Consider the following 21,485-nt stretch of genomic DNA (forward strand, 5'->3'; position numbering starts at 1 on the left):
TATTTACAGTTGGAAGCAAGAGATGGCTGCAATCGAAGTGCTGCACCCAACAAAGGCTAGCTGTTGACTTGATAACTTGTTGTCTGACAGTGTGAAACAGTCAAATAGCTACTTACTTCATCACCACTTGACAGCACAATATTAATGCTAGGTAGCAACACATGGCTGTTTTGTAGGCGCTTAGCACCAAACAGGGAGAGGAATTTCATGGAACAGTTTTGAGAGTGTAGGCCTAGCTTATTAGCAGAGAAGTAGGGATGGAAAGTGTCTGGCAATTACAAAATAAAACAGAAATCAGAACCCTGGCTCTGCTATACCGAACACTGCTGACCCCTCTATTAGGCGCCACTGGACAGAGCTGTTTCATATTCTCATGGCAAGACTGACAGTTCCAGCACGGGCTGCACCAATTCGTATGGAGAACCAGGACCTGGGGGAGACAGACAACCCCGCTTCACGTTGTCACAGTCAGGGACCAGAGCCCACAGAAGGTGGCTGCATCTGGAGGTGATGCTAGTCTTTGATGGGGACCAAAAACTGGTGCTGTTCTCAGAAATAAAAGATCTACCACTAGCATCACTAATTAAGGAAGGGATCTTTAACCTTAACTGTTGTGTGCTGGAAAGTAGAGTTTTGATGAACCAGTTATATGCCCACAATTCAGAGTGTGTAACTCTATTAAAGTTATTCAAAAATGACCATACAAAACATGGGCGAATCATGCCTGGTGAAAACAACATGCGTGGAAACATTAGTGAAGACAAACAACATACATACAGGTATGCACTTAGATAGGCTTTGTGCTTCCAGATTGCAAATACCTCAGCAAAATTTCTCTTTTTTTTCCCCTGATACAGAAAAAAATGGAATCTAGAACGAGAATGAGAGAGAAAATATGTGCAAAATTCAGAAAATGAGAAGTGTGCACTAGAAAAGGTTTAGCTTCACCCTTGACATAGCTGTTGATAGCCTGATATCATTCCCTGCCCCGTTCTCTTATCAAAACACTATCAGCCCCATCTTGACTGTTACAGCATCACCCTTCACATGCTGCTCTGCTCAACACCTATGCAATCAACGAAGAAAGCGGGTTTGAAATTAGTTCTTCTCACCGTTTTAACTATTCCACTCTGTCTACTGGAAGTCTTTTCACCGTTTTCCTCAGGAACTGTCCCACCCTCATCTTCCGTGCTATTCTTCTCTTGCTTTTGCGTTTAACCTCCTGATCCCCTCCCATCCTCTCTCCCATGACAACTGGAGCGGACTTCCTCAAAAGTCCACCATGGTGTGTCCTTGCAAATCCCTCTTCAGGAGTCATTCCTACCACGGCAGCTGTGGGGATGCAATTAACACAACCTGGCTACATGCAGGGCAATGACAGAAAGTTACTGTTCCCAGTGATAGTCTTTTGATTCAAAATATCATCCTTTCCTTCCTGCAAGATGTTTGCCTGATAAGGCTTTTATCCACCACCAAGATTTATTCATATCAAATCTGCTGTCTCAAAGCTGTAATGCAGTTATCCCCTGTAGAGAAACACCACCTGATACACTGCGCCGTTATCCATGTACGAAAATAATTCTGTATGATACCCCAAAGCATTTCCCAAACTGGAAAGGGATGTTGCACCCCAGAGACTGACACCTTTACTAAAACATTTGTCTAGTCTATGCTTTAGCAGCTACGGGACACACTCCTCCTCAGCATAGTTTGCTGGATTTGCATCAGCTATAGGTTTTCCCTCTTATCCTTTCAGACTGCAGCAGATGGTGAAGTTCCTATACCAGAGTCTGTCGATAGAATTTTAAAAGGCATCTCATAACAACACATTGGAGCTGCACATCTAATCAGTGCTGCATCACCAAGAGGATCTTAAAAAGAGCTGGAGCACACTTACAAAATTAGCACTGGCAGTTGCTACAGAAATGCCATCAAGGAGTCTTCTCAAAGACCACAGTTTGATGGGAGCTTGCCTCCCAAACTGCCAGCCAAATCACTCCTCTGTGTACAACCAACATTCTGCTGTCTAAGAGAAAAGGCATTTAATACTCTGTCTTGTGAGATATTGATCCAGCAAAATATCTGATAGAGATTTCAAGGGGCTACTTCTGGCTTTTTGGGGTTCATGGCTCAGCTCACGTAAAGCACAGTGGCCAAAACCAGAAATATTACTTCTGCCTAAGGCAGAGCATCCCAGACCTACCACCTGTTTTCATGGCTGGACCACTTCCATTCAACTGTTGACATAAGTTAGATATCAATACGACAAACAGTTAAAGAAAATACAGTTACTGAAAGTAGTCTGTTCTTTAAAGATTAATTCCTAAAAGCGAGTCTGTGAGTTTAGAAAGCTGCTCAGCCCAAGGGCTAATGCTGCCGATGGAAGGCCATCTGCGCCGGGCATTCCTGCAGGCACTAGCAGTGAGGAGGGGGCAAACTGCTCCGATTTAAAGGCAGCACTGTTTCCAGGTAATCCAGGAATGGTCCTGCAGCTGAATGTGGGGAGGAGGAGGTCTGCGTATGCCAATCTGACTGGAAGATCAAGAATAATGTGAATAACACCTTTGTTTAACTGGAAACCTACTTTACAATTTAGTTGAAACACTTTAGAAAGCTCCATCTCCAATCTCCAGTTTCTTGCTTCACTATAATAAGAACAAACTTCCTCGTTAACTTCTGTAGTGTCATATCAGTGCAACTTCACGTGCCAGGAGGGAAGCTGTCAGAATTTCTTAATGAGGCACTTTCCTTGCAAGCCCAGCTAAATCCTAGACTTCAATCATCTCTGTCGTCTTCATTTTCTCACAAGACACCAGAGACTTAATTCTTCCTTGATAGCAAAGTCTGCATTTTTCTGATCCATAACTGGTCAAGCCAGTTATCATTATAGCTGCTAAGACTAATTCCTTCTACATTGGTGCTTTGATTTAAAGAAGAACTGTCAGACAACTAAAAGTTGACATTTTCCAGGCAGGAATTCATTCAAACTGTCACATTTCAGCTAAGACAAATTATCCAAACCACATTTTATAAAAAACATATAATAGATAGAAGTGGTAGCAAATGTAATTTCTTTGGAGGCATAGAAAAAAATATTCAGATAGTAGTATCCACCAAAAAATAGAGAAATAAAAAAAAGATTACTTACAATCCTTATTCCTCAAGGTGAGCTGCCTATGTAAATATATATATATTATACTGTGGATCTTCTGCACAGGTTGGAAGCAGACACCTCATTTTGTGTTGAGCGATGCCCACAGAGCATGTACAGCCCCCAGGGTCTCATTCAGGCCTCCAGCGGTGGGACCTGCAGATATCGGGAAAACGACTCAAAGGCTGATGGCAGAAATGGCAACGGCAATGATGAAAATTCATTATCTACAACTCTATATGTAGTATAGACAGATTTTCAGAGAACTGCAGACATAGGCAAGGGACCTGCCTTCTCCCAGCAGACACGGTGTCAGAGGGAGAAGTCCCCAAGATGTGGGGAGAGCAGCAACCACGCTCACCCTGGGGTGGCACCTGGCACACAGCGAGCAGCGCTGCCTGCGTCAGCACCAGACCCAAACGTGACAAACCCAGCCTGAAGTGCAGCCACGGGCTGGCTGGTCTCAGGGAGAAGCAGCCACATCTCCAGGCCCCAGAGATCTTCATCAGGTGTTCAAGGCTCCGTGTCTGAATCTGGTCCTCCTACAAGCCAGTCTTGTTCTTATTCACTAAGGAAGGAAAACTAGAGGGAAACGCTCCACCAGTCTTTCTAGGTCTGGGGTTTTTCCTTTTGCTTTCTGCTTCTCCGTTTCAGAGAATTCAAACGCTTTTCTTACCAGATAATTGTGAGGCTTGTTAGGCACAAGGTCTGAAGTACAGCAAGCATCACGCCCCTCAGGAACAACATCCTTCACAGAGAGGGACAACAAATGGCTGGGCAAAGTGACTGCCACAGAAAACACACTTCTGAAGCCCGCAGCACAAACTGGAGCTGTAAGGTGTGCAGGGGAAAAAGGAGCTGGTGGCCTGACTGGCAAGAAAAGGTGGAAAAACAGCTCAGGTGCAGCACAGCCTCCTCTGCTGCCACAGGCACCAAAGTAGGAAGGAATAAATTATTCTGCAAAAGGTGAGTGCCCACATGTACAACAGCACAGAGCAGGAAACCAGGATAAAGCAATTCAAGGAAATAGGTGATATGCATGGAATCTGGAAAGTAGTTCGCATTTCCAGTGGCCTGTGCAGTGTTTGGCTCAGTGGGAGATGAATCTGTTCTCTTTAAATGAGCCTAAAACGATTAGGTGTTCAACTCGGCAGCCCAACACCGAGGTCAGTATGGCTCTCAGGACCCGACGGCTGGCATTTGGCACAAGCAGAGTAGCTACTTTTTACAGATGATGCGAGGGAGAGCCATAGGTATTTGCATGTGAAAGTAAAAAAAAAAAAAAAATCATGGAAAAAGGGGCTTCATGTGCTGCTCAGTCAAGGTACTTTTATTGGAACAAAGTCAATCTATAGATTTATGGCCACTTTACTGCTGTTGAAAATAAACTCTAGTCCCACAAGCTGGGGTTATCAATGCATCTCATTATAACAGATTTGTGCACGACTGACCGGATTTCTTCTTGAACTACTGGGATTCTTATTTGAATTCAGCCTGTAACAGAAAAAAAGTCCCACAAGATGGTTGTAAATCCTCAATGAAATAAACTCAGCGTATCTATGGGCTTTTTAATCAAGTTGATGGCTTTTCTTCGGCTGCTCAGTGTTATTCCTATATGCCCCCAAATCTTTCAAAGTAATTCTGACATGGATTAGGACCACACAAGCCAATTGTCCCTCATTACTATAGCAAATGGTTTTGATTTTGAGGCAGTAAATCTGGATGGTGTGGATCAGATGTTCTTACCATGAATGAAGTGATACCCTTGTGAGTGGTGTCAGGACTCGGGACCTGGGGACTTTGCCGCCAAAAGCCCTAGTGCACACAAGCAGCTGCAGCATTCCTAGACAGCCCAGCATGTGGCAGAGAAGGGAATTCTCCGGGGTTTGGCAATCCCCGTGTTCTAAAGCTTGTGCTGATGTCTCTGTCTTGCGAAGCATCTAGAACCAGGCACGATTCTATGCGAGTGCCGACATGAAGGCTGATTAGCTCCTAATCCCCAGCAGCGGAGGCAGGCTTCTCCTTTCGGGGCGCGCTGTGCCTTTCACCGCCCGAAGGCACCCCCTGATCCACGCCACACTTTCACATCAAAGCTTGTGCCTGGGTGGCAGCGTCCCAAGGAATCTCACGCTACTTCTCCCGCACCTTCAGTGACTTCTCCGCCTGCACTGCAGCTCACTCTTCGCTCTCCCCGATCTGGCTCAGCCTTTGGTGCCTGTGACCATAATTCTCATCCCCTGCGTCAATATCAGGCAGCACTAGATCAGAGAAGCCATGCTGATGTAAAACACACAGGAGGAAGAGGTCCTGTGCTTTTTGCTGGCTCCCTTGTGCTGTGCCACTTGCCTTTCACATTTGGCACACATGGAAACGTTCATCTACAGTAAATCTCTAGTGTTCCCCTCTCAATAAAATAACTGTTTGAAAGACAGCTTGTTTAAAGGTAAGCATACCTATACTAGATTGATAAATGCTGCCGAGCTTTGACTCGTGAAGAGGGCCCTCCTCATCCAGGCTGCTCACCTACAGAGCCAGCCAAGGAGCCAAGGCACAACAATCAATCTATTTCAATAACCAAATGAAAAGCAAAACCCAGCTTTACTATGCAGTATCACTCTATCTAATCTAAACATTTAAAATCATATTTAGTTAATAAGATTAAAAAAAACCTAAAAAATTAATCTACTTTGAAATGGACCCACCCGCAAAAAGCCAAAGACTTTGTTTAAAAAAGAAGACAAAAAAAGATTTTCTGCATTTCCTCCTGTCTTTGCAGATGAAGCTATTCACTACATGAAAATTAAATACAAGAATATTTTCTTTTTCTTCCCCTTTTTTTTAATTTTGCCAAAACAACTTTGTCTTGCTCTAGCTGACATCCAAAGACATATAAACAAAACATGCTACGTAAAGTATCTTGGGGAGAAGCAAATTGGCCTTCTAACATTAGCAAACTTCATTTTGTCGGTATTACCATGACACATGACATCATCTTGCCATCAGCATCCATTACCATTAGGGATACAGCTTCTACTGACAGCTACTGTATATTAGGGGCAGGGGAATCCCCAACTGTTCTGTCACTGACCACCTTGTAAACAGGCTCGTCAGATAATTCAGGTTGGAAGAGCCCTCAGGAGGTCTCCCAGTCCAACCTCCTGCTCAAAGTGTGATGAGAATCTCTGAGGCATTGCTGGTATCACCAGTCAGTATATGAACCCTTCTTCAGTTACCCTACATGTATTTAGTTACTCACAAGCGGTGCTGAAGCGTGGCTGCCATTGCCATCTGGTATTTATTAGCAGGAATTATTTCTGAAGGACTATTGCAGCGTATGGGGCTCTTACAGGCTTCCTGGGCAACAAAGGTCTTAGCAAAGTCTTAACCAACAAAGGTTAGCAAAAAAAACCCAGGAACTTGTTTTTTCTTCATAGATTTCCAGCTGTCCTTTGGCTTTTTTGGTTTGCCCTGAGGCAAAGGTTTGTCTCGCTTTATCCTTTGCTTTCTGGAGCTTTCCCATTCTGCTTTTGAAGCTCTAGGCCACAGAACACCCCTTGCGTGGAGCTCTGCCACGGCTTTGTGACAAATACACCAAAAAACTGCACACTCGCCACAAGCGGCCACCTCCCCAGCAGCCAGCTCATAACCAGGTCTTAACAAGCCAGCAGGGGAAGGGCGCAGCAGCTTGCGTGGTGTGAACAGTAAAGCGATGCCGCAGAGCAGCGGTCCATCGCGACACCAGCCGGGCATTGCCCACCGTCCAGCCCACGGACACAGCCACGGGTGGCCCACCAGGCTGCCAACGTTGGGATGAGCAGCTACACGCATGGGCAGTCCCGCGGCAGTCAGGGCGGCTCTGAGCTTCAAAACATCATCGAGGTCCACAGCCTAGATCCAGCTATGGTGGAAGAAACAGGCAAGGACTTACCAGAAGAGCCTGAAGCAGTGACGTGGGGCTTTTACATTCAAACTGCCATGTGTAAGCCTACTCCCTACCGTTCCACAAGATGCACAGGAGGGTCAGTAGCAGAAAACCTCTTTTCCCCACTGTCTCAGCAGCACTGTTTCTAAAAATGCTGCTCAGTCCTCTTGCTTTTCAGGATCACCATCCATCATCACCATCGAATAGTGCAATGAACAGACTGAGATGATGGGGGACAGAACTTTTCAGATTTTTTTTTTTTTTTTAATCAGATCAGCCGGTTGATTTTCCAAATTAATTTAACAGTTCAGCCATTAATTACTAAAGAAGGAGTTGATTTTGATGGGACCAGACTGCAGAGCCTTCTGGCAACTCTTGTTATCAGTTCAGTGCTACTGCTAAGGGGGTTACCTATATTGTAAGCTTGAGCAGTGATCTGTGGGCTGATCAACCAGGGGACAGCACTTGAATGGTAGATTTTTTTAATTTTTTTTTTTAGCAATAGAATCCACCCGAAAAAGATGATATAAAGGCCATTTCTTTTCGTATTTAGACATCAGAAACAACATAAACACAGAAATAAAGTTAGCTTATGTATCTGATCATGGTAAAACCCCCAACTCTTTAGGTTTTAGTCAGTGGGGTAACTTTTTTTACATACTGGCTCAAGAGGAAGTCTTTTGTCCAGCATAGATACAGGTAATAAGGGGAATTTTAAGTAGTTTTTTCAAGTTCAAGTCACTGGTTGACCAAGCAAAATCCAATGAATGAACAAAAGTTATGGAACAGAAACAAGAATTGGAACAAAATGGGTAGTGGACTGCTATGGTGTGCTGTGGGTAAGGTTTCTGCCAAGTAACTATTGCAGAAGAAAAAAATGCCCTTTTTATGATGACTTCCACTTGAGAATGATATGTGTTTAGATATGTGACTGCATCTTAACAACTTACAGGAGTTTTTTCTCCCCAGTTCCTTTGCATAAAACTTCTTTAAGAAATAAAATGAATTTGAAGGATATCATAAATGAAAATGTCTCCATAGATACAGACATACTTACAACACGAATGGAAGGAGCATGGACTGGAAAATAGGAGAGTATGTTAGAAATTTCACATACCAGGGACCAGGCAACACCACCATTTCCTATGGCAGTGAATGTCTTTCACATATGTCCTGTTCAACCCTAGGATCAAAGTTAGACTATCTTGGTCCTCAGTTTCCCTGATAATGAAACAGATTATGAGATATAAACAGAGCAGATAATGAAAATAAAAGACAGCTTCTGAGAATAAAAATTCCATTAAAAATTTGCAGCCTCTCTGAGACAAGAAGAACAAAATTCATATAGTCTAACACAGTACAGAGAAAAACTAAGATCTCAAATATAACTGTAACACCATCTAAAGATTCAATGACCATCCCACACCAACAGAATTTAATAGACGGACATGTTTCATGCCACCTTGTTTTAGGGATGGAATCATTTGGCCTGTCACCTGCACAAGTCTATTTCAATTGGAAAAAAATGTTTTTTAAAATCATAGGAACCATATATTTAACCATCAAGAACAGAGGAAAATATCCTAGCCAGGCAATGCATCCCCTAGAGAGAATCCCTGAGCCAACCTTGCTTTTATTATTATAGTAGGACCTTTTATATCAGTGTGGAGGTGGAGAGAGGAGAGAAGGAGGGTTGATTTAACATTTCCCCTCTGGCGTTGCTGTTCAAAGGCATGAGTCCAAGCAACGTACACACAGCAACAGCATCCACTTACACTACACCCATCACTGAATGCAGAGTCGTCATCGTTCTCGGGACTGTAATTGCACTTCCTTAGAAATGCCAAGTAAGCAGGTCACTAAAATATCCTGTATCATGCAGTGCCTAACCGGGAAATGGGCTTTGACCTGCTGTTTTCTGTTTCTTAATATTTGGGGATTTGAAAGTTCAGCCTCAAGCACACATTCATCTGTGGCAGTTCAGCTGTCACTCATAATACAAATCAAAAGATGATGGATGGCAGAACCTGCCCAGAAGTTCAATCCCTGCTAGGGTCATCCTGTCCGTACTGGCCACTTTTTCCACACTAACCACATCGTTTCATTGGCTTACCTCACCATAAGCATTTTTTACACATAAAAACACATAGGTAGATGTGTATAAAATGTTCATCTACCAACTTTAAAATTTCTCTGGTCTAAAGTTTTTCAGCTGGCAGATTTGTTTATGCACACTGTGTCTTCTGACATTATGTTTCCCACTGCCACATGAAAACAGGAAAAAAAAATAAAAATCAGAGTATCCTTACGTTCATCCTGTACTGTAACGCTTGTGTTTCTGTAGATGAAGCTACAAAGCCTGTATGTAGAAGAAGAGCTGGATGAATTTTAAATGGATGAATATTTTAAAATATATTTGTGAAAATATACTGATTAAGTTTTCCCTGAATAGATTTCTGTTGCACTTTTGTGCAGCCTCTGTACACTTATTTCACGCAAACATGCTGATAGGAAAATTTACTGGCAGGAATGCCTGTAGAAATGGTACATTTTACAAAAACATTTACAGTAAGCACATTTTCTATATATAAGTACAACTATTCACATAAACTTGACTCCTCCTGCAAGAGAAACAGAAATGTGACTGAATACATACCCAGTCGAAACAGCTCGTGTTTAACTTGCAGTAGCAAAGACTAGCAATAGCATGCTCACAGCCAAACTAGGGATAATGAATTATTATTAAAGAGATTAAACAAATAATTGCAGAATTGCCACTACAGTCTGCAGACATATTAACTCACAGGCTATTTTCAAACAGAAAGGAAACTGTCAAATGAAATGGGTCATTATGCGAAATTCATCCAGCTCAGCCTTGTGGATTAAATATCCGGCACCACGTGCACAATTTTCTGAAGGTTCCAAAGACCAGAATCTGGAAGGGCTGATGTACTTCCCTACCAGTGAACGGTCCCTCGGCAGTAGCTCATCTATGCAAAACCCTGTCCATAGAATGGTTTGTGTTTTCCTTCCATGGTAGCTCAAGTGTGTCTCAGTATTCTTTCACCATAAATTATATTGCGATTATTTCAATCCTTCCAGTTGACAACTGACTTGATCTCGAACATATTCACCTCCATTGGCTCAGTAATGCTGGCCTTGTTATTGATCCTCTTCTTGGCAGTTGTGGTTTCAGTCATCACTGCCAATAAATGGGCGACTCAAGGGACCTACAGCCCCAGCCGGCAGGAGAAGGAGGGATCCCGGGTGGAGATGTGGAGCATGGTGCAGCCACCGCCGATGGAAAGACTGATTTAGAAGAAAGCACTCCTCCATCCTGGAAGATGGCTGAAAGGAGACAGTGTACATATGTTAGATATATTAATTTCTGTTCTGATACCAGGAATACTTGTTAGAAAGATTACAATGACTTTGGGCTTTCAATATTTTCACTGTTTTTCTTTTAAATTCAGCAACACTAAAATTCTCTTAGCATTTAAGTGAACAAATGCCATTCATCATCGCTTTGGGCCAACCTGTCCAAGGACAACTTTATGTGCACGGCAAACTCCAGCCTTGATAACCAGCAGTAGGCATCACAGAGAGTAGTGACTCCTGGGATATATGTAAGTGCCTGTCTCAGATGCAACATGAATAACAGCTTCTCATTTGGGCTTTCTTTTGACTGTCTAGCAACCACTGCTGCAGAAGATGATGCAGGCAAATCAAATAAGCCTGTACAATAAAGACATTGTAATTCTGTTATCAAAGGGTTTAGTACTAGAGCTGTGTCTCAGCATATCTACTTTCATCTGTTAATCAGGGATTAAAAGCAAGCTGTGCAAAAACGCTCCAAAATAAATTCTTCATATTCAACTGGTTTTCTTTCCTCCAGTTCTCGCATTTTACCTGCTGCCCCTCCACCTTCCACTGAAAAGAATTTCAGTTTCCACAAAAGCACGTATTTATCTGAGTACGAAAGAATATATATATATATTGCCTAAGATATCCAGTGGGCACAATCTGACCTTTTAGGATACAGGGAATCTAAACATCCTAAACAAATTCTGTGCATCCACACTACTGCTGTTTTCTTATTACAATATTACCTGATGGTCCATTTTTGAAAACCATTGCTTCTCACATTGCAAACATTTATCAGCTGCCAAAAAGCACATTCAAAAAAGTTTCCTAAAGCTCATGGAAAATACCAAGAAAGAGGCAGAAGTGGCCTACAGGTAAAGCACTGGCTTGGAAATAATTACAACAGACTTTGTGCTTCTCCTGGAGCTCAGACTTCTCATATAATCATGGGCAAATAAATTTTTATGCCTCAGTTTTCCTCTCTTAAAACAGGGATAATCCCATTTAACTACCTCATAAACCTCAGCAGAAAAAGGATCACAACTGTTGAAAAAGAAACAAACACATAAAATGTAATGGAATAACAGGAGAAGTTTGGAAGAAATCCTGTAATGAAACAGACATTTGAAAATCTTCAAGAGATTTAATGATCATTCTTATAGTAGTAAAGGATGTGCCAAAAATACACCCAGGTCAAAGGGGTTTCTTGAAATGTAGAGGCAAATTTTAGCAGTAACTCATCCAGTTAATTTTCACATGTAGTCAAGAAATTAAAGCAGAAACATTGCTCCCGCACAAACCGAATGCACAATAAAGAGGCAACCGACTAGAAAGTCCAGGATGGCATTTTTCTTCCTGCAGTTCCACTTACATGTTCCCACAGTTGTGAGACACTCCAGATAGATGCATCAAACCCCAGATGGTTCTTCCAGGAGTTGCATAATAGAGCACGCACACGCAGTATCCAAGAGCTTAACTCATCTTTTTAATTAATGATCAATTCATAATTCATTTTGAATGAACCCCTTAAGGGATTACTGAAGATCAGTGTCACTCATTTATTTTTGTATTAGATGATTAGCAGTAACTATGATAGGAAGCACATTTTGGATTTTTTGCAGTCCTCACCAATATCTTTCAAAACAAGGCACTACAGAAAATGTAAGTGGATGGCAGGATTCAAGCTGAGTTAAAAGAGCAGAATGTAGTCACAGCGAAAATGCACAACAGATTTTATTCCAGCCCAATTTACAGCTTCGGTACTGACGCTTATTATTGTGAAAGCAATCGCTGTCGTACAGCTGCAGTGTAAATCCAGAGAATTCAAACGGCAACTAAGGAAATAATGGAAAAATAAGTTACCACGAATATGATGGGAGATAAGACATAGCAGAGATTCAGGGTAGATATTTTCAAATCATGTCATTATGTAATACAGATGTAATAGGTTTTAATTGAAACTCTTGGTTTAGCCCAGTATTTGCCCTGTGAGACACTGCTAAGGCATAATAAAAAATACCATAAAGTTTGTTAGGTGTGATCGTTTCTAGAAAGTTACATAAATATTGGAAAAAAGAAGAAATTGGCTCAAAGAGTGCACAGTTTGAGGCAGCAAATGTTTAACAAATGAGACAGCAAAGAACAGCACATGAGGACGAGAGACCACAAGTGAAGCAGGAGTGATTTGTGCAGGTTCTCGCCCGCAGTGCTTTAACCTCGCCCAAAAAAGCTGTGAGACCCCCAAAAGCAAGGCCATCGCTGCCTAGAAAGTGGCAAAGCAGGCAAGGACACAGGAATCTGTGATAACAAGAGGGTGGGCAATAAATCAATGGAGAAGAAGAGCTGTCAGGCTGCAGGCTGGGGAGGGTTTGAGGACAGAGAACTCTTGAAAACCAGGGTGAATCTAGAAGCACAAACTGGGCACAAGCAGGAGCAGCAGCATTGAACTAGTAAAGCAGATGCAAAGAAGATGCTTCCACACCTGCTTTGTGTTCTTGGATTTCTGGTCAATGAGCTAAAAGGAGCAATAAAATTGACGGAGATCGCAATGAATAGCAGAGATGGAGAAAGAAAACCAGAAATTAGTTCATAGCAGAAATAGCAGTAGAATGGCTATAATAAGGATCCAGCTTTGATGTTTGCCCTTCTTTAAGCAGCAGGTTGGACTAGATGACATCAGCAGGTCCCTTCCAGTCTGAATTATTACATGATTCAAAGAACAAGGACAAAAGAAAGCAAGCAGCTGAAGATAGAGGCAGTTTGCGTGCAGAACTAGAAGGAAAGCATTATTTTTAATGGTGAGAGACAGAGCAAGCCAGTGCCTGGAAAAGAATTCTGCTCTCAGTGGTTTGACCTGGATGAAACTGGGGGGGCAGTAGAAGACCAGTCTTTACAGAGGTAATAAAATATCCGAGAAAGTGTTGCCACATAGAGAATCTATAGGGCTGAGCAAGATACCCAGGACCGTGTGCAGGGGAAGGAGAGGCAGAGCAGATGAAAGCCTGTAAATTTTCATGCAGACCAAAGACAGCTCTGGAAGAATATGCACCTAAAGAATTAAAAAGACACCCATAAAAGCACAACAAAGGGAAAATCTCACAGTGGGGTATGAGTGTGGCTTGTGGAAGGTAAGTCAAGGAGACAGAAGGCAGGGGAAAAACCTTTAAACTAGGATTAAACTGTGATTGCTGTCAGTCTCAGTGGAGAGGAAAGGATAAAAATAAGAGAAATGTGAAATGGCAGAAATTCATGCAGAAGTGAGAGAAGAAAAGGAAATGAAAGTGGAAGGAAGGTGGAGGCAAAAGCTGGACTGCAGCAAGGGGAAGTTGGGCTTTCAGAGCAGCGAGGCCATAGGAAAAGGAGGGAGGAGGATGGTGAGTCAGGAGTGAGAATTACCTACCAAAGCAGATCTGTGTAAGACGAGTTAGAGGGAGCACGTTTTGTTGCAAGTAGGGAGAAAATGTGGACTATTCAAAACTCTATTTACAATCCTATAAGAAGCAAATAAGGAAAAGCCCAAAAGGCAAAAATGTCTGTTCTAAATACACTTTCCGAAAAGCTGAATTAACAAATCAATATCCAAAGAAGCAGGGAGGCAGATGCTGCAGCTGGAAAAGCTCAACAGCAGCCTGCAGAAGCACAAAAAGTCCCAAAGCCGCCACTATATCACCAAGCTATAGGGATGGTGGAATGCATGCTTAGGAAGGCTGACCCTTCTGGGGCATATCTCAACCAGGGACAACAGCTAAAACAAAGGAGAATACATTACAAACAGTGTCTAATACCATCTTTGCTGAAATTTAAACCACAGATTAAGACCGATATAGCAGATTTCAAGCTATTTACTGCTTCTCAGCCCAGGGGTATAATAAAATGCATATAGAAGCACAGACATTCAGGGAGGAGCAATAACATCTAAGAGTTGTGGAGACCATTTGTGCTGCTATAAGGAAAAAAATAATCGAGATTAGCTTCGTGTTTCCCAAAAAGTACTCATAACCTCTGTTAATATGGAGGTGTCTCCACGCAGAAGACTTACCCTATTTCAAAATTACGTTTGTTGTATCTATCTCGTTATTTGCCTCAAAAGCTGGAAGTAAAATAATTTATTCATGATCACTTGCAACCTGCCCATTGAAGAAAGAAACGCACAATGTACTTCCAAACCTTAAACATTTAAACTTTCTCTCCATGTCTAACAGCCTTCTACAAAGAAAGAGAAGGTGCTAAGTTAGAGCACATGCTCTGCAGCAAATCCCTCTGAAGATACTCAGAAGCAGGGGAAGGATGAAGCAAGATTTTTCCTTTCACAGTCCATTCCCTTTTCCTTTGGAAAGGTGACACAGCCTGTGAAACGGTGAAGTGTACCTTCAGAGTCCCAGGAACATTTACACTAGGCAGAACACAAATGTTGCAGCTGGAATTTGGCCAGCTCAGCATGATCGTAGTGTATCACTGCATTATGTGCCTTCTCCATTTTATGTAAAATTAACTGTTCCTTCTCTGTACATGCATAGTCTGTTTGTAGCTTAGCTGGTGTATTCATATTACTATCTTGCTGTGTACACAATCAAAATGACCAATAAATAAGGACTATTTTGAGCCACATGCAACCTACATTTTGGGGTTTTTATGGGATTATTTCATCATGCAATTACAAAGGAAATTATCCCCGGGCAAGAACTATATTCGCAGTTTAAAAAGTAAAATTTGCCATTTGGAATCAAGTGATCAAGAAACATTTTCCACACTTGGAAACGAGATGAATGTGCTTTGTGCTGTGGTCGGGGCTGCCAGCATCTGACTACAGCCACTTGTCCTGCGACCATCAAAGGGACGTGCTTTGTGCCAGGACCCAAGGTGGCATGAATCCATACAGCTTCACTGGAGCTAATTTATACAAGTTGAGAATCAAACGCTCTGTTTGTTAAATTACTGCTGTCATTCCAGCACTGTGGACGAGTACAGGCAGAAAAATGGCAAAGCAGTAAGAATTTTCTTCACTTAATGTAAGTCCCATTTTCACAAGGGGCTTTCTGCTCACTTTAGAAGTTTCTGTGTTACTTTTAAAGATCAACAGTCTCAGAAACTAAGAGTCCTGTTGTCCCAAAGGTGTCAGCTCTTTGTAACCGAACGGGTCCCCTCAGAGGACTGCAGCTATAGTAATGCTTGCAGTGACGCTGCAAGCTCCCCCAGCCCAGCTGGCGGTGGCTGCAACCCCAGACACCTCCGGATAAGCCACTACTGCTGCTGCCCTCACCCCCAGGCGCCTTCCCCGAGCAAGGCCAGCCCTGCCCCCGCGGCCGTCCTCGCAGCTGGCTCCCCCGAGCAGCACAGAGCCTTCGCCAGGCACCGCTCCGAAGGAACCGCTGGCAACAGTAAGATGATGCTTTGCGACAAGGGACACCAGCCCGCTCTGCCTCACTTCCCAGACTCCACAGTCTCTCTTTCCCAGCTGAGATTTGCCATTCCCACACCTCTGTCCTCTGACCCCCTTAGAAGGGGCACCTGGGCTCCCCCCAGCCCCCTAAAGGACTGTCACGAAGGTAAGCAGGTCACTACAAGTTCTCCTAGCAAGAACAGCTCATTTTGCAGAAGTGATGCAACTAGGACAGTAGGCAACCACAACCTGTTGAGGGAGAAGTTACGTCCTCCACTTGTCGGCGTGTAACCAGGCAAAGCCAGCACAGCTGCTCTGCACCCTGAGCAGGGCACTTGGAACACCTGCCAAATAATCACAGGGTACAACCTGGTGAATCCAAATACACCACATCGAGGAATTACTCTTATCTCCTCTTTTCATAAGCGTGCATCGGCCACTATTGCCCCATCACATATTCCCTGGGAGGAACTCTGTTCCAGGGGCTAGGTTAGGTATCATCATTTGTTTTAAAGTAACTGTCCAATTTTTTGGTTTTCAGAAGTTTAAATAAAAGTTTATTTATTCTTCGAAAGCACAAGTGGTGCGAAGACTATTTCACTGCTCAAATCAGTAGCACCTTCTAAGCCTGCACCTCAGGAACATAACAAAATCCACAAAACTCCTGCTTTGCCATTACTTTAGTAACTGGGTGCTGACCTCACTCTCCCAAGCAATTAACATGGATCATCATTGTGGGTTTTAAACAGAAAACATCACTTTCCTGTGTTCTCTGGAAGATGGCCACCACCAGCACCAAGGGTTTGTGTTCAAAATGCTGCAAGGAAGCTCAAGAACCCTCACTTGTTTAGCAATATACGATTATCTTTCCAGTTTGGTACAACTGAGTGATTTGAAACGTTGCTAGTATATGGCTTGCAGCTCTGACACCACACTAGTTTTCCAGCCATGACAAGCCATTCTCAGCAGATGGGGGGAGTCCTTTCCCTTCCAAGGTCCCCAAAACTCATGCCCCCTGACCCCTGAGGAAGCAAGAAAGCATCTGGCCCATCCAGCTTTCTGGTCAATGAGAAGCTAAGCCACAATTTATTATCATTGTCTCTGCCTGAAGTCTGGCTGGCGATTATCATTCAAACATACTAATTAAAAATAAACTTCATATCAATTACAGTATTAAGAACATAGTTGATACTCTTTTTTCAATGGCCATAATAAATAAAGTCCGGCAGCAGAAAGCTTGTCTGCAGGTAAGAGACAGCTAAGGTTTTTTTCCAGCCAAAAATTTCTGTACTATGTTTTATTTAACATAAGCTCTGAGTCTCCTGCAAATCTCACTGCAGGACAAACCTTACACGTGTAATGTCACATAACGTCAGGAATCACGGATCAGAGGATTCTGGCCAAGTTCCTTCTCCTGTGCTATTCAATCACCTCCCAGCTAAAGAAAACTGACACCCCTGAAAACAATTCAAAAAAAGAGCATCAGATTAGATGTTGTAAGTCAATAAACTTGAACAGCAAGTAGCTGACAACACTAGAATTTTGCCTATTGCGATACGTCACAGTTGAATGAATGGATGGGGCTTTCATGCCCTACTGAGGCATGCTCAGGCTTCAAACTACTGGCATGTGTCAAGATGCTGCAAAACCTAACATTTATAAAAGATGCACCTGGTGTATATTTACTGGGAGCAGAGTAATGTCTCGTTTAAATTGCACACATGAATTTGATGTGGAGAGCGGGCGATACCCTATGCCTCACAGTAAAAGCATGTTTTAACCTAAACTCCTCCATCTATAATGCATGCCACGAGGTGCAGAAACCTCTTGCACATCGAAAAGCCAGAGTATAAATTATGAATCAAGGCACAGGTGGAGTCCTGAAGGCAAAAGAGAGTTCTCAGTTCAGCGGTGGTTTTTCTAGTTTAGGTTCCTTCAAGTGACATTATTTATGGGATGAAAATGTATTGAAGATTTTATATTGTAACTGATTTAAGCAGCTTTGTTATATTTTGATTCAGTTTCACAAAAGTCAGTTTTAATTTCTGGTTTTATCAGGCTGCAATTTTTCTTTCCACAAAATCATTTGGCAAAGCAATTACATTTACCAGCAATTAATCTAATGTTGTCAAACACCGGCAAGACTGATGTGTCCAAACCATGACTTAAAATCCTCTTTTTTGATCAGAGAAAAGCTACACAGGCCTTCATCTGGTTTCATGGTCTTCCTGGCACTGCTTAAAGCCTGACATTTTTTTCAGCTCCATATTGCGTATGACCTTCCAGATTTCACCTGCAGTTTCAGCACAAGCACAATTTTCATTGGCATGTATTGTAATAACCAGCGATGACAAAAATGTGTGTTTCCAATTTAAACCCACTTCGTTTCATTTGGCACCTGCACTAAACTTTACTTGGCAGTAGAAATTCCGAAACAGCGACAGCAGCGTGGGCACTGGCGCAGCGAGAGGGAACTGAGAGGGCCGGCTCGGCGTGCCCGTCTGAACCAGCTGTGACCATGTGGGCCGCCAGCCCTGCCACCGGTACCGCAGCACGCTCACGGCGTGCAAGTAGTGTCCGTGTAGGGCAGCCTTGGCTTCAATTGGTGCTCTCTGCCCCACCGAATAAATAACTCTGTCTCCCACGCAGCTAGTGCAAGGTATTAACAGAATGTCAGGTGCTGGCCCTGAGTAATTTCACAATCTTTGGGCAGATTAGAAAAGCATAAGCCTGCAGGGAAGGTGTGTGGGGTGTTTCCACCTGTTTTTGCTCCAAGTGTGAAACAGCCTGAACAATTAAGCGCAGCTCTAGCTGCTCCTAAGAGTCCCCTGAGCAAGCGGGCAGGGGATGCCCAAGCAACATGCTATGCGCATCTGGTGGTGACAGGGCACCCTGGCTGCGCCACAGCCGCCCCGAGGCCAGCCAGGAGCCCAGGCCCTACTCTGGAGTAAGAAGCACAAGGCTGCCCTTTCCAGCTGCCTGCGAACACTGTTCCAGGCCTTGGAAGCAGCGACCAAGGGATCCGCCGAAGGGCTCGCTGGCTCCGGCCCAGCGGCAGAGCACAGCAGCGTCCCAGCGGAGCGGGGCCGCTCTCTCCCCCTCGCCTCAGGGACCCCAGCACCTCCAGAGACGCAGGTACACCCTTGGGCACACCGTGACATCAAGTGAGGCTTGTTGAGAGTAAACCAGCCAGGTGACACTTCTTAAACGGACAGAACGCCAGCACCCGGCAGAACGCGCCCAGCACCCGCGTGATCCCGGTCGGAGGGTCCGTGGCAGCAGCGCAGGCACCGTTATCCCACGGCCCAGGGGCAGGAGGCCTTGGCCAGTTTTCACATGAGGGGAGCCTGATAGAGAAGGTGCAGATCAACCTCTCGGGGGTGGCCCAGCACTGGCACAAGCATTAAACCAGCTCAAGAAAAGACCGTTCCGGTTCAAAACTGGGGGTAACAGCAACCACTGGCCAGAAAATATGCAGCTGTGCTGAAGACCTGCACGGACTAGATCAGCCCATGTTTGTCACTCAGTCTTGGGATCTATTTTTCTCATGTAGCCTGCCCAAGATGTAGAAATCGTTTGTCAAGTTTTCTGACATTGGGGAGAAAAGAAGGGGAAAAAACCAATTACACAAGTAGTGGTCTGTTGACATTTAAAATGAGACAATGATGAGCATAAAAAAAGGTTAAAAAAATCCTGGGCCAGCAACCCAAAGGACCAAAGACAAATCACAAAACAGGATGCAACTAATTAGGCTGAAATGCCAACAATGTTCAGTATATCGTTCAAAGTATCCGCAGTGTCAGACTGCTACCGTGACCCCCAGTTCGAATATGCCAAGGGGAAATGTAGAAAAGGACTGAATCAGATAAGTTAAATACAAATATTTTAAAGTGACATTTTAATTTCTACCTCACCATTTTAACATTTTCAAAACCGTTAAAAAAGCATGTCGCTTATTCTCAGAGCAGGCCAAATGTCAGATGTTTGTATGTATTATTCAGCTGAACATTTTAAGTACATAATCCTTCTCATTGCTAAACAGGTGGTATTATATTAACACATTATTTTCTTAAAAGGAACAGTGAATAGAAAACTGCTGATACTAGGAAATGACATATTACTGGATGCCGAGGCAGGGCTAGTACGGAATGGAACAAAGGTCTGCAGGGAGGATGGGGGGAGCAGGTAGCCACGACTTTCTGCTGTATCTACGACTTCTAAAGCACATTTCAAGGCGCTGGGACCCAGAGCCTCAGAAGTCATCCACCACAATTTAGAGTCACCAATGCTAAACCACTCTTTTAAAAAACTGGACTCCAGAAGTTTTAAGATGACCACGTCAAGGCTAAAACCTGGGAGTCAAACATGGATATTTAATATTTGAATTTTTAATGGTCCAGGCTGAGAAAAACCACCTCTGCCCATCTTGAACACACAGAAGTATTCCTCTTAATCATTTAAGAAGTGTCTTAAGATAAATCAAATGAAGCGATTTCATACCAGGATAAAAATCACTCACCTTGGCATGTATAGTTGAGAGAGTCGTAGAACTACACATACCTGAAAACAAGCCTCGGTAGGCAAATGGATCTTGTGTAAGCTCTGCATGGCAGAGTACGTCTTTACAGTCTCTCATCCACAATACTGAGTATTTTGCAGGATTTAACAATTCGCAAAGGAAAAGGTCTGCAACCAAGTCTGATAGTTTCTTTGTAGCCCATGTTGTACCTTTCTTCTTCAGTGTTGTGTGATGGGTTTCGTTGCTGTTTTGTTCCCCATATTTCAGTGACAATTATTTGAGGGAAGTAGAGCTGAAAAAAGAAAATTAGCGGAGCAGTACACCATCAGGAACCTGGCCCTTCAACTTTGTGGAGGAGTGTGGACTATGCAGCCACAGAAAGGAAATTATATACGGCCCATAGCATATTCCAAATGTGCTTCCCAGACTCTGCTTTTAGAACTAGTACTTGTTTATGTTTCATACAGAATTTGTAACAGGATTGACAGCCTCCAAGGTTTTGAAGCTTAAGAAGCTGCTAGCATTTCTTCTGACTGATGAAAATCTGCAGACATACTCTGCTCTATCTGGATACCAGCAAACCCACAACAGCACTTCAGGCATTGCTTAGGGGTTTTGTTGTTGTTGTTGTTGTTATTGCTTGTCACATCAAATAAAAATCTAAATCCATGAATTTCATAAAGTTACTTTTCATTTTGTGAATGTGAGGTTAACACGCAGTGAGTTCTGGAAAGAAAATGAAATGGTTTGTCCATCATTCAGGTACGGCTGCAGTTGCACTGTGTAAAAGTACCTCGCAAAAGCAATAGTCTCAGCCGCTCTGGAAGTGCAAACAACTCAGAAGCTACTAATGAATAGGAGCATTTATGATTTTTCCTGCTAAACAAGCCCCCAACAAGACACTGCTTGGAGTTGCATTTTTCCCCTCAAACGCCACAACTCTCAATACATGTGCCAGTTTTCAGACTCGGGGTGCTACCACACGCCTGGTACACCAAACTCCTCCAAAATCATTCTTCACAGACACTTGGTATAGTTGTATCGACATGAACCGAGTCCTGCTGTACCATCTATGTAAAATTTGCCAACCCAACTTAGACCAACTTGTCTAATTGGCTCTATTTTTTTTCAATCCTTTCCCATGGTTTGA

At 43.2% G+C, this 21,485-nt stretch overlaps 1 protein-coding gene across 6 annotated transcripts in view; it reads left to right on the forward strand.

Annotated features, from left to right (window-relative positions):
- The window catches only part of CRB1 (crumbs cell polarity complex component 1), a 134,685-nt gene that overhangs the window by 109,146 nt on the left and 4,054 nt on the right, over nucleotides 1–21,485 (forward strand). For 2 of the 6 annotated variants that reach the window (XM_080406469.1, XM_080406470.1), the window contains one exon: nucleotides 10,176–14,631. The exons of 1 other annotated variant lie outside the window; for it this stretch is intronic. In XM_080406469.1, coding sequence (XP_080262595.1) covers nucleotides 10,176–10,391 — 216 coding nt within the window. In that variant the 3' untranslated portion in view covers nucleotides 10,392–14,631. 3 more of the 6 variants (XR_013931072.1, XM_080406474.1, XM_080406472.1) reach the window with 3 other exon arrangements.

The sequence above is a fragment of the Falco punctatus genome, assembly GCF_963210335.1.
Source record: "Falco punctatus genome assembly, chromosome: 11".
NCBI lineage: Eukaryota > Metazoa > Chordata > Aves > Falconiformes > Falconidae > Falco > Falco punctatus.